This window comes from Scardinius erythrophthalmus (genome assembly GCF_964197995.2).
Source record: "Scardinius erythrophthalmus genome assembly, chromosome: 2".
Taxonomy (NCBI): domain Eukaryota; kingdom Metazoa; phylum Chordata; class Actinopteri; order Cypriniformes; family Leuciscidae; genus Scardinius; species Scardinius erythrophthalmus.
This window is the reverse complement of record NC_138222.1, coordinates 27,464,318-27,477,755: the sequence shown is the minus strand read 5'-3', so window position 1 is coordinate 27,477,755 and position 13,438 is coordinate 27,464,318. Positions and strand designations below refer to the sequence as shown.

Genomic DNA, 13,438 nt, shown 5'->3' with positions numbered 1-13,438 from the left:
TTTTTACTGTTTCCTATTAGAAATAACTCCAAAAACAGCACGTTATCTTGACAAACATTACAGTATCTTGATAAGAACAAATCCGGACTTTTATTTTGAAATAACGAACGATTATTGTTGTAACGTTCATTGTCAGAACAGCCTCAGCTCACCGAAACAAGGCTCTGTGTCGATTTATGAGGAGCTTTGATTTTAATAGTTTGATTTTAAATGAGTGATAAAAGCGAGAGTAATAATGATAAAAGCAGAAATCGCAGTGTGGTGTATGTTTACAGTCCGGAATACATCCAGACATGTGACTCTCTGTCTAAAGTGCCAAACCGGGTGAGATGAGCTGCACTTCTCACACTCCCAAACACCACACACACATCTGTCCTCGGCCAGATTGATGCTTCATACTTCACCGCATTACATATAGAGACATAAATAATTCAAATGGAATCGCGATTGACTGTGAACTAACGAAAAAGTACCATGTTTTGGACATCTTCCGTGGTATATTACCATGGTATTCTTTGAAGAACTTTGGAATATCATGTAAATACTATAGTAGTAGCTTACATTAATTTGTCAATCAATTAGTGTTATATATGGAATATATAACTAGACACATTCCTGAATTTCTTTACTAACGTTACTTTCTTTCTCTCACAGGCGAGTATGGTGCATTCACTGATTGAGGCGTATGGCTTATTGAAATACATGAGGTGCAGTTTTCATCATTTTCATTTAAATATGTATTTTTTTTAAATACGTAAATAATGTTAACTGATGTTTATGTTGTTGAAACTGTTTTGTGTGGGTTTTAGGGTGGTAAAGCCACATGCGGCTTCAATAGAGGAGATGGCCGTGTTTCACACAGACTCTTACTTGCAGCACCTGCACAAGATCAGCCAGGACGGGGACAATGATGACCCTCAGTCTGTTGACTTTGGACTGGGTGAGACTTGTTTTAATAGACCTGAATTCAGATAATCAGGCATCATTTTTTTAATCAATATGGACTCCTTTCAATGTTTCCAGCTGCTTTTACTCTGAAGACATTTCACCAGATGTTGGCTGTAGGAATTTGCTCCAGTCCCACAAGAGCATTATTGAGATCAGGCGCGGGCAGATTGGCCTCGCTTGGCATTTGCACAGCTTTTGGCTTCATCTTCATAAACCGATTTTCATAAACTATTTGTTTTTTGTAAAGTTTTCAAACTTTTTGAATCCAAGGACTCCAAAATATGATAAACCCATTCCTAAAATATAAAAGCAGCTGTATATTTTCATGTGAAAAGACAATTATATTATTATACTATGTGATAAAAAATAATAATGTGATGATATAAGTACAACATGTTTTTTGCAAAGTTAAATAATTGGATTTTATATTTAAAATATTATCTGGAAAATATTTCCTCAGCAGTAATAAAATTTAAATTGACTGTATATTTTTTCTACCCATTTTAATGTTTATAAACCTGATGCGATATTTTCAGTTCAATTCAAATTATTAAACCTCAGCAAACTTCCATGTGCGCTGCAAGATGACAAATTAATTGTAAAATAACTTAATATATATATATATATATATATATATGATTAGTATATTGGTATATACAGTATATATATCTATAGTATGTGTATATATATATATATACACACATACATACATACATACATACAGTGAGGAAAATAAGTATTTGAACACCCTGCTATTTTGCAAGTTCTCCCACTTAGAAATCATGGAGGGGTCTGAAATTGTCATCGTAGGTGCATATCCACTGTGAGAGACATAATCTAAAAAAAAAAAAAATCCCGAAATCACAATGTATGATTTTTTAACTATTTATTTGTATGATACAGCTGCAAATAAGTATTTGAACACCTGAGAAAATCAATGTTAATATTTGGTACAGTAGCCTTTGTTTGCAATTACAGAGGTCAAACGTTTCCTGTAGTTTTTCACCAGGTTTGCACACACTGCAGGAGGGATTTTGGCCCCCTCCTCCACACAGATCTTCTCTAGATCAGTCAGGTTTCTGGGCTGTCGCTGAGAAACTCGGAGTTTGAGCTCCCTCCAAAGATTCTCTATTGGGTTTAGGTCTGAAGACTGGCTAGACCACGCCAGAACCTTGATATGCTTCTTACAGAGCCACTCCTTGGTTATCCTGGCTGTGTGCTTCGGGTCATTGTGATGTTGGAAGACCCAGCATCGACCCATCTTCAATGCTCTAACTGAGGGAAGGAGGTTGTTCCCCAAAATCTCGCAATACATGGCCCCGGTCATTCTCTCCTTAATACAGTGCAGTCGCCCTGTCCCATGTGCAGAAAAACACCCCCAAAGCATGATGCTACCACCCCCATGCTTCACAGTAGGGATGGTGTTCTTGGGATGGTACTCATCATTCTTCTTCCTCTAAACACGTTCAGTGGAATTATGACCAAAAAGTTCTATTTTGGTCTCATCTGACCACATGACTTTCTCCCATGATTCCTCTGGATCATCCAAATGGTCATTGGCAAACTTAAGACGGGCCTTGACATGTTTAAGCAGGGGAACCTTCCGTGCCATGCATGATTTCAAACCATGACGTCTTAGTGTATTACCAACAGTAACCTTGGAAACGGTGGTCCCAGCTCTTTTCAGGTCATTGACCAGCTCCTCCCGTGTAGTTCTGGGCTGATTTCTCACCTTTCTTAGGATCATTGAGACCCCACGAGGTGAGATCCTGCATGGAGCCCCGGTCCGAGGGAGATTGACAGTCATGTTTAGCTTCTTCCATTTTCTAATGATTGCTCCAACAGTGGACCTTTTTTCACCAAGCTGCTTGGCAATTTCCCCGTAGCCCTTTCCAGCCTTGTGGAGGTGTACAATTTTGTCTCCAGTGTCTTTGGACAGCTCTTTGGTCTTGGCCATGTTAGTAGTTGGATTCTTACTGATTGTATGGGGTGGACAGGTGTCTTTATGCAGCTTACGACCTCAAACAGGTGCATCTAATTTAGGATAATAAATGGAGTGGAGGTGGACATTTTAAAGGCAGACTAACAGGTCTTTGAGGGTCAGAATTCTAGCTGATAGACAGGTGTTCAAATACTTATTTGCAGCTGTATCATACAAATAAATAGTTAAAAAATCATATATTGTGATTTCTGGATTTTTCTTTTTAGATTATGTCTCTCACAGTGGACATGCACCTACGATGACAATTTTAGACCCCTCCATGATTTCCAAGTGGGAGAACTTGCAAAATAGCAGGGTGTTCAAATACTTATTTTCCTCACTGTATGTATATATATATGTATACATGTATATATATATATATATATATATATATATATATATATATATATATATATATATATATATACACACACATACAAACATGCCAGGGAAAGTCTCAGAATCAAGAACTGCCATAACCGGAATTTGTTTTTGTTTTGTTTTTTTTGCTCGCTGAAGATTTATCTTATAAAATTAAATTCCGTTTTGTTTTCTTATTAACATAGTTAACTTTTTTTTTTTTATTATCCCTCAAATTTTTCGCAGACCACCTAACACCCCCTCTGTTTCCCTGGGGGTTCCCAGAACCCAGTTTAAACCCCTCTGAATTAGAAGTGGGTTTCCGGAATAGTCAACCAAGCCAATGGTGTCCCTTGTGCTAGTGCATGCAATGCACTCTTGCTTACAGCAGTGGGCAGTATTATACTTGAATCTTTCTCAGACTTTCCAGCTATTATAATCAGTGTTTAATTTTTGCACTGGATCACAGCCATGTGTAATTTAAATGCCTGACAAACTGACACTTCATACTAATCTCCAGGGATAGAGAATAGTGTTGTTGTTTTTGAGGGGGAAACAAAGCTCTTGCCAAAGGATCTATTTTAATGTAGCTCAGTGTTTATTGTTCTGTCTCACCCTCCCATTCTGTGACAGACTATCTTTCCTCTCAGTTTCCTCTCTACACCCCATCCCATTGTCTCTCTGTGTTGTCAAACCCCCCTCTTGACGCTTTTTTTTTTTTAAGGTTATGACTGTCCGGTGGTGGAAGGTATTTTTGATTACGCGGCCTCCGTTGGAGGAGCCACTCTGACTGCTGCCCAGAATCTGCTGGATGGAAAGTGTGATGTGGCCATCAACTGGGCCGGAGGGTGGCATCACGCCAAGAAGTAATACAGCACAACAGGCCTTGTGCCCACCCTCTTGTGTTTCACCTCCACATCAATCATTGAGATGCCAGTGTCATATTTAGCATGTTTAAACCAAGTTCAAATTTTTATGTCACAGTTTGTTTGCAGAAGCTTTTTAAACGAGCTTAGTGTTTAGTTTTTGTAAAATATGTTTATTATAGATGAATGTTTATTTGTGTAGGACATTGTTCAGCGGGTCACTGGAGCATCTGATTGAATATGTGTTGTTATGTAAGGGATGAGGCATCTGGGTTCTGTTATGTGAATGACGCTGTTCTTGGAATCCTCAAACTGCGGGAGAAGTATGAGAGGGTTCTCTATGTGGATGTGGACCTTCACCATGGCGATGGTAATAACACTTCCATAACAATAACCATAACAACCTGTTGTCGTTAATAGCATTTAACATCCTTCTTTTCCACAAATAATTCACAAATTGGCTTTAAATTTATATCTGACGTCCAAATCCACATTAATACCAAGAGTGAATGTTAGATGGGTCAGTGACATAACAAAGTGAAAAAAAAATTAATGTCCGCAACATTTCTTTTAACTCCCATATTTAATAATAACACTCATATTTTTTGGAAATTGGAAATTAGTATTTTCAAAAATGCATAGATTTTCTTTAATTTTTAATGGATGAATATGCCATTTCTACGATGAGTATTTTTTAAATTTCTAAATTAAACATCATTTTGAGTTTGACAGTGGGGTTAGGGTGATACAACTGTCCTGAAAACTCTTTTTCTAACTTTTTAAAAGAAACCTCATTGGGTCGTCTGGCAGAATGTTTTTATTTTTATTTTTTTATTTTTACAAAACTGCTAATAAAGCTCAAAGTCATGTGTTGCAGTCAATGCAGGAAAAAACATACAACACAAAATTATATAGAAAGGATTGATGATGTTCCAACCCCATAAGACTTTCGTTCATCTTCGGAACACAAATTAAGATATTTTTGATGAAATCTGAGAGCTGGCTCACTCCTTCATAGGCTGCTTGTTAATTTCATCTGCCATCCCAGAAAGTTAGTAAAGACATCGTTAAAATAGTCCCAAGTGACTACAGTGGCTCAACCACAAGTTTATCAAGCGACGAGTATAATTTTTACTGACAGTAATTATTAATTACTGACAGAATTTTCATTTTTGGGTGAACTAACCCTTTAAGACAGTGTCAAGTTCAATAAGTCTCTAAAAATATGATATAATTGAGCCTAGTTATAATTGAACCAAAAAATTTACACCAGGTTATATTTTCTTTATTTTATCGACCTAGATGTTTAGATAGTAGTATAGATAGGTCATATTCCTTGTTTGTATTTATCTGTTACCGGTTGTGTTTATTTCTCAATTAGAGCATAAATCCATCAGTGTAAAAGAGCACTTCCTGTATGCTTTTCCTTGGACGTGATTTAATATCCTTCCCATTAAGTGGACTTCTGCATTGTTTCCTCTCCAGGTGTGGAGGACGCTTTCAGCTTCACCTCTAAAGTCATGACAGTGTCTCTGCACAAGTTCTCTCCTGGCTTCTTCCCAGGTTAGTTCTGCATGCCTCTACGCCTCAGTGAAGACCAGCGCGTCTTTTAATTCCCTTAATTGACAGTCATGTTTCAAGCCATGCCAGAGCTGGAGCTGCAGGCTCCACTCCAGCGCCCAGAGTCTGATTACCCAGCTGATAATGGAGACTGGAGCTCTGTGGCTTCTTGGAGACTCTGAGAGCCCCTTCACTAGTTTAACAATAGCACTTGGGAAGGTAACTGAGCAAATGCTCTATATGAAGACAAGATATTTAATTATTACAAGATAACCGAATTATTATGTACCTGATTTATTATTGGCTTGTTTTTGCCACACAGTTGCCAGTTTATCTTTACAAATATGACACATTCAAAACATTAATTCATATATGGACACACTTGAAATAGATTTTCTTAACATTAAATTAAATTATAAATTCTGCTCCAGATACTTGTAGTAGAAATCTGATTGAATTGAGTAAAACGCAATAAAATTAACTGTCAAAATTAGGTTGTTTTGAGTTAATTTTATTTCATTTTACTCAATTCAGTCGTTTGAATCACTCAATTCGTTTTACTGAATCTCTTTAACTAGCTAGCAATAGTGCACATACTTTTTTTTTTTTTTTTTTTTACATTCTACTAAAGCAAGGAGGAAGAGACTGATCCCTGCACTTGCATTTGCACAGTAATTGCTCTTTAAGTAAAGCTGAGTCATACACGTCATACATTATTCATATACATTAACGCTTAGCAGATGCTCCGCTCTTCACCGCAGTGGCAAGTTCTGGCAACCCCCGAAAATCCAACCCTAAACATAACTACATTAAGCTCCTCCCAATTTTTCATCATCAAAAAAACATAAAATAACACTTAATTTCAACAGTGTCTCTCTCAGTTCAGTTCTATGCATAGCATGCTGGGAACTGGAAATCCCCTGCACAGTTCCAGCAATGGTATGGTAATAGCAGTGAAATATGTTCATGCAGTCCCAACACAATTGGATTAAGCAAACGTATGCTTTGCAAACTTCAATGAACTGCACACCATGAAATTACCTTGTGACAAAGTGTTCAAGAATTCTAGTTAAGTCAATTAAGCAAGAAGCAAAACAGAATTTGTCTTTGAGTATGTAATATCCTTGCAACAGCTTGATCTGAAAGTACAAAGTAAAAGTTTGGGGTAGTTTATGTAAGTAAAAGTTTATGCTCACCAAGGCTGCAAAAATACAGTAAAAACAGTAATATTGCGAAATATTACAATTAACATTTAAAATAACTTGTTTATTTTAATATATTTTAAAATGTAATATATTCTTGTGATGGCAAAGATTGATGGCATTTTTTTCCATAATTTTTTTAAAATATAAAGTTCAATAAAACCGCATTTATTTGTAGATTTTTTTTGTAACATTACAAATGTCATTCCTGAATCCTAACACAATTGAGTAAAAATAAATAAATAAATGCATTAAATTGTTTAAATAAATAAAAATATTATATATATATATATATATATATATATATATATATATATATATATATATATATATATATATATATATATATATCTCTTACTGATCCCAAATTTTTGAATGGTCAATGCCAATTAAAGCGTGATGTAGATTATTCATACTGACTCAGATATCAGTTTTGTCAGTGATATGAATGACCAAAGAGACCAGCTTTAGGGCTATCATTATTATTTGTTTCAAAGGCACGGGTGATGTGACTGACACTGGGCTGGGTAAAGGACGCTGGTACGCTGTTAACGTCCCCTTTGAGGATGGCATACGTGATGATCGGTACTGCCAGACCTTCACCAGGTCTGTAAAGATCCATTAACCAGCCATCCAATCAAGTTCCTTGTAATGTTTTATTTGTCCCTGTGGCTCAGTGTCATTTATACATGAGCATTATTTCTTTTTTTTTTGTTTTTCTCTCAGTGTGATGCAGGAAGTTAAAGCTCTATTTAACCCTGAAGCAGTTGTGATGCAACTAGGAGCGGACACAATGGCGGGTGACCCTATGTGCTCTTTCAATATGACTCCCGTTGGAGTTGGAAAGTGTCTAAACTATATACTGGGCTGGGAGTTACCCACTCTGCTACTAGGAGGAGGTGTGTGTTATTGTTTTTGGTCAATTGTATTATGCTCTTAATCTCTTAAAGGACCCTTAAAGGGTCCTATTGTGCCCTTTTAGGAAGTCTTGATTTAGTTTTTGGGATGGACTAGATTATGCTTTAATGCTTGATTGTTCAAAAAACACATTTTACATTATTACAGCACCTCTCTCCCCAGTCTAGCCTGAACGCTCCATGATGAAGCCCCTCCTTCCGAAATACGAAATGTGCTGTGATTGGTTTGCTGACCCAGTGTGTTGTGATTGGCACTGCTTAGCACGTGTTCGGGAAATGTCCCGCCCCTTACCATAATCGCAAACTCTGCTCGGATGTAAATATTAAGCATGGCGTCATTTTCAAACAAATTAAAGCCTGATTCAGACTTAATGTTAGCAAACAATAGGATCGTCCAGAACGTATTTAATGCACATGACTTTGCAAGCTCTAATTTTCACAGGATTTTTCAGAGTGGTATGTTTGTTTTTTTGTATTTTTTTAATACATTTTAGATACGATGTTATACACAATTTAATAGGGATATTTGTCGGAAAACTATGGTAATACAAACAGTAATCGATCACAAAACCAAGGTTAATTTTCCTAAGTGGCGGTGAACAGTCTTGTGAGAGTTTGAGAGAGCTTACAAAAGCTTCAGTAAACACTACATCAACGCTAGTGTTGGCTAAAGTTCGTCAGCCTTCTGAAGGTCAAACAAATACATTATGGAACTGGGGTTGGACAAAACAGCATCTCTTTGACAACGACAACGTCTTCTCTAATGCTGTTCAACCAGGCCTCGTCACCTTTTTTTGTTTATTCCATGGGCGGGATTATTTAAATGAGTAACATTATGACTGCTCAAATCCCGGAAAAAATGTGTAGTTGTCCAAACGAGATCTCCCTTTGGAATGGACTTAGAGCTTTGTAACCTTGCAGATCTTTTTTTTTTTTTTTGCTCAAACAGCAACATTACACACTAAAACTAAAACTAAGTTGAAGTTGAAAAAGTGAAAAAGCATAATAGGACTCTTTTAAAGGGGTGGTTCGGGATTTTTGACATCGGACCTCATTTTTAAGTCAGCCTGGTTGTTATTCATCAGTGGAGACATTTTTTTAAAAAAATTATCCAGTCCTTATATTTGGATAGTTAGCCGATGCTAGGCTAGCGCGAGTCAAGGGTAGATGTTAGCCAGCCATTAAAAAACGTTTTACCCACTCCACAGTGCACCAAACGCAAATCAATTATAACACTAGACTATCGATGCAAATGTCCGTTGAAAGAATAATGTTAGAAATCAAACTTACCTTTCATCACATTGCATTAGTTATAATTTGTTCCCTGTAATCATAAGCCTTGTCTACAGCAGCAGCGGAGTGATATTGATTACCTAGGCAACCGAGTGAGCCGGTACACACATGTACTGCACACACTGTAGCGCGCTTCTTTTCTGTGTTTACTTTTTGCCGCATTACTAACCGGAGCAAAGTAAAATTCCGCAGCTGCTGAGAAATTAGTTCCTTTGGGATCATTGAGATGAAGGGTAAGTTTGATTTCTAACATTATTCTCTCAACGTACATTTGCATCGATAGTCTAGTGTTATAATTGATTTGCGTTTGGTGCACTGTGGAGTGGGTAAAACGGTTTTTAATGGCTGGCTAACATCTACCCTTGACTCGCGCTAGCCTAGCATAGGCTATCTATCCAAATATAAGGACTGGATAATTAAAAAAAAAAAATGTCTCCACTGATGAATAACAACCAGGCTGACTTAAAAATGAGGTCCGATGTCAAAAATCCCGAACCACCCCTTTAATATCCAAAAATGAAAATTCTGTCATTAATTGATGACGTTCCATGACGTTCCAAACATATAAGACTTTCGGTCATCTTTGAAACCCAAATCCATATGAATCGAGCAGTTTCATCCATGTCTTCTGAAAAGACATGTTTGTTCTCTTACGAGAGGTTCTCTCGTATTGCGTAGTTGCTTACGCTACGGGAAAGCCTTTCTTTCTCGAGATACTGAAGCCAAAAATTATCCTTAATTTTTATAATCTTGTCAACGCAGTGCGGCAGCCTGCAGACCTAGGGCAAGCTTACTAGCGTGCCCATTGGCTGCCCTGCGGCAACTGCAGCAGCCTACCGCTGAGCCCTTGGCGTGACGTCACGACCAATGAGCGCGCTTGGCGCGCTTAATGCGTCACAGCCCGCGAAAAGGGGTGTGGCTTAGCGTATATAAACAGGGCTCGGAGGCTGCTTCTCTGATTTCTGTCTTTTCAGCGAAGCTCTACGCATCGCTGCTCTCTGAGGAAGCCGCCGTCGAATCAAGCGACCAGCACGCCGAGGATCTCAGCCTGAGGACGCCGGCCGCCTTCGCCGCCTTCAGCTTTCCCTGCCTGCTTCGCTATCCGGCGAATATATCCTTTTACTGCTCTGTGTTGTATGTGTTTGTGTGTTCGCCCCGCGACACACTTTGCATCTAAAAGAGCGCGAGGCGTTGTTGCAAATGCCTCGCTCATCCTGTGGCTCGTGCAGAGCCGCGCTCAGCGACGGAGACCGCCACGTAATCTGCGCTCTCTGCCTGGGTTTCGACCACGCAGCCCGCGCCCTTCACGGGCGGCTGTGAACAGTGTGAGGACTTGCCGATGTCGACCCTGCGGGCTCGACTCGCCATGTTTCACGATCCTCCACCTTCTCCGGCTGCCTCTTCCGGGCCGCGTAAGAAAAAAACGCCGCTCTCAAAGGCCTTCCGAGCCGGTGGTTATAGCTGAGCGCTCGCCGGAGCCCCTCCCGCGAGCCTCGCTCTCTCCTTCTCCCCCGCCCTTCACCGACGCGCAGCGGCCGGCCTCTGCCCGCACTGCCGTCGCCTCAGGGGATGAAGCAGACCAGCAGGTTACTCCCCTCTGTCAAGCCGCGCAAACGGCGCCGCTCACAAGGGATGTCAGAACGGACGGTCACGGGCTATAGCTTCCTTTACGTTACAAGGAAGCTACCCCCCCCGGATGACGCACGCCCTCTCCCCCTCTGTTCGAGCCGCGCAAGGCGCCGCTCACAAGGGATGTCAGAAGTAGACGGTCACGGGCTGGCTTCCTTTACGTTATAAGAAAGCTACCCCGCGTCTCGGTCGCGCGCGTCACTCTCCGGCCACCTCCGTTTCTCACACATTTCTCAGTCCCCTCCTAGCTCAGGCGACTAGAAATATCTATATTGCAGTAAACGAGCCTGTTATACACGCACGCCTGCAAACAAACGATGTCACAGCACATAATGACATCTTCCCGCTCTCTCTCCCTTTGTTCGAGCCGCGCAACTGCGCCGTTCTCAAGGGATATCAGAGCGGACGTCACGAGCACCGGCGAAAGGAGGAAGAGAGAGTGTTTTCGTCCCGCTTAGGCCGGACTTCCTCCAATCCTCGCATATTTCTCAGTCCCCTCTAAGTTCAGGCGGCTGGAAATACTATTATTGCAGTAAACGAGCCTGTTGTAATACACGCGCGCCTGCAAACAAACGCTCGGTCATATGCTCGCACTGACTGGAAGCTCATGTGTGCCCCTGTGGCTCAGTGGCAGAACATTAGACTTCCGCACCAGAGACCCGTGTTCGAATCCGGCTCTGGCAGCAGAAAAACTTTTTTCTGCTTGCTTCTCTCGAGCTCGCGGCCAGCTTTCTTACATACAGAAAGCAAACCCGCATCTCACGGGATACATATTTCTCAGTCCCCTCTAAGTTCAGGCGGCTGGAAATACTAATACTGCAGTAAACGGGCCTGTTTGAATACACGCGCGCCTGCAAACAAACGCCGAAACGAAACACGACGCTCGGTCATATGCTCGCACTGACCGGAAGCTCATGTGTGCCCCTGTGGCTCAGTGGCAGAACATTAGGCTTCCGCACCAGAGACCCGTGTTCGAATCCGGCTCTGGCAGCAGAAAAAACTTTTTTCTGCTGTCTTCTCCGAGCTCGCGGCCAGCTTTCTTACATACAGAAAGCAAACCCGCATCTCACGGGATACATATTTCTCAGTCCCCTCTAAGTTAGGCGGCTGGAAATACTAATGCTGCAGTAAACGGGCCTGTTTTAATACACGCGCGCCTGCAAACAAACGCCGAAACACGACGCTCGGTCATATGCTCGCACCAACTGGAAGCTCATGTGTGCCCCTGTGGCTCAGTGGCAGAATTTTACGCTTCTGCACTGGAGAACCGTGTTCAAATCCGGCTCTGGCGGCAGAAAATATTTTTTCTGCTGTCTTCTCCGAGCTCGCGGCCAGCTTTCTTACATACAGAAAGCGAACCCGCATCTCACAGGATGGTGCTTGAGTATTTATGAGCGTCTAAACATATGAGCCATCAAAGCATTTGCTCTATAACGCCGATGGTGTTACAAGTGTAGAAAATGTGCCCACTCCCATGTGCTCACTGCTACACACAAACACGGTCCCCATGGTAACGCGTTCAGAGCGCTCTCTCATAAAGCGGTCACACGCCGCTCGAGTAATAAGTGTAGTAAATGTGCCCACAACTCTGTGCTCACATCTACCTGTAACTCGCTCTGCCACTCGGTTACCCCGGGCAACAGCGGCTCAAGCCGAGGGTGTTATAAGTGTAGAAAATGTGCCCACTCCCATGTGCTCACTGCTTCACACAAACATGGTCCCCATGGTAACGCGCATAGAGCGCTCTCTCATAAAGCGGACACAAGCCGCTCGAGTACTAAGTGTAGTAAATGTGCCCACAACTTTGTGCTCACACCTACCCGCTGCTCGCTCTGCCATTCAGTTACCTCGGGTCGCACACCCTCTAAGCTCCCAAACTCTGGCCGTGTCATAAGTGTAAACTCTGCGCCCGCTCAGGTGCACGCGCACTCACTTTTAGACATTACAATCCCCACGCCGCTTTCGCGCCAGGGGTGTTTGTCAGCAAATCGCGCTCCATCCTCTGGGACCGAGCTACCGAACGCTGTACAGCCGGCCAATACTGTTTACCAGCCCCCGTGTTCGAGCACCAGCGGCGCGCACGCCGCCCCATCCTCTCTGATACAGGTTCCCCAATCCCGCGCAGCGCGGCGATCTGAACCCAGAGACCATTCGACCCCTAGCTATGCATGCGGAAGCATGGGAAGCTATTCAGGGCGCGTCAGAATGGGTGCTGAGTACTATAAAACACGGCTATTCGCTTCAATTCGCTCGTCGCCCTCCGCGCTTTCTAGCACAGACGGAGACGAAAGTGAGTTCAGAAGCTGCGCACCTGCTTCAAGCCGAAATAGCGAAGCTACTGCGCAAAAGGGCTATAGAACAGGTTCATCCTTCTCTAAGCGAGTCGAGCCTTTACAGCCGCTACTTCCTCGTACCCAAGAAGGACGGAGCGTTAAGACCTATTTTAGATCTGAGACATCTGAACAAAGCCCTCATGAGACGGCCGTTCAAAATGATCACAACCAGAAAAATCCTCGCGCAGATTTGCCCAGGAGACTGGTTTATCTCTCTCGATCTAAAAGACGCATATTTTCAGATCCAGATAACTCCCCGTCACAGGCCATTCTTGAGATTCGCCTTCAACGGTCGAGTATATCAGTACACAATCCTGCCCTTCGGCCTGTCTTTGGCACCCCGTACATT

The 13,438-nt window shown here is 41.8% G+C and overlaps 1 protein-coding gene across 7 annotated transcripts in view; it reads left to right on the top strand.

Moving 5' to 3' along the window:
- The first annotated feature begins 97 nt into the window (after positions 1–97).
- Positions 98–13,438, top strand: part of hdac8 (histone deacetylase 8) — a 42,481-nt gene continuing 29,140 nt past the window's right edge. For 4 of the 7 annotated variants that reach the window (XR_014029111.1, XR_014029112.1, XM_081351598.1 and 1 more), the window contains exons 1-8: positions 104–324; positions 655–707; positions 810–940; positions 4,014–4,155; positions 4,413–4,525; positions 5,641–5,718; positions 7,415–7,523; positions 7,644–7,816. Coding sequence is in view for 4 of the 7 variants with exons in the window: in XM_081351598.1 (XP_081207724.1) it covers positions 211–324; positions 655–707; positions 810–940; positions 4,014–4,155; positions 4,413–4,525; positions 5,641–5,718; positions 7,415–7,523; positions 7,644–7,816 (913 nt within the window). In the remaining 3 variants the exon portion in view is untranslated. Of the gene's footprint in view, positions 538–654; positions 708–809; positions 941–4,013; positions 4,156–4,412; positions 4,526–5,640; positions 5,719–7,414; positions 7,524–7,643; positions 7,817–13,438 lie in introns of all 7 variants that reach the window. The other 3 variants (XR_014029110.1, XM_081351597.1, XM_081351599.1) reach the window with 2 other exon arrangements.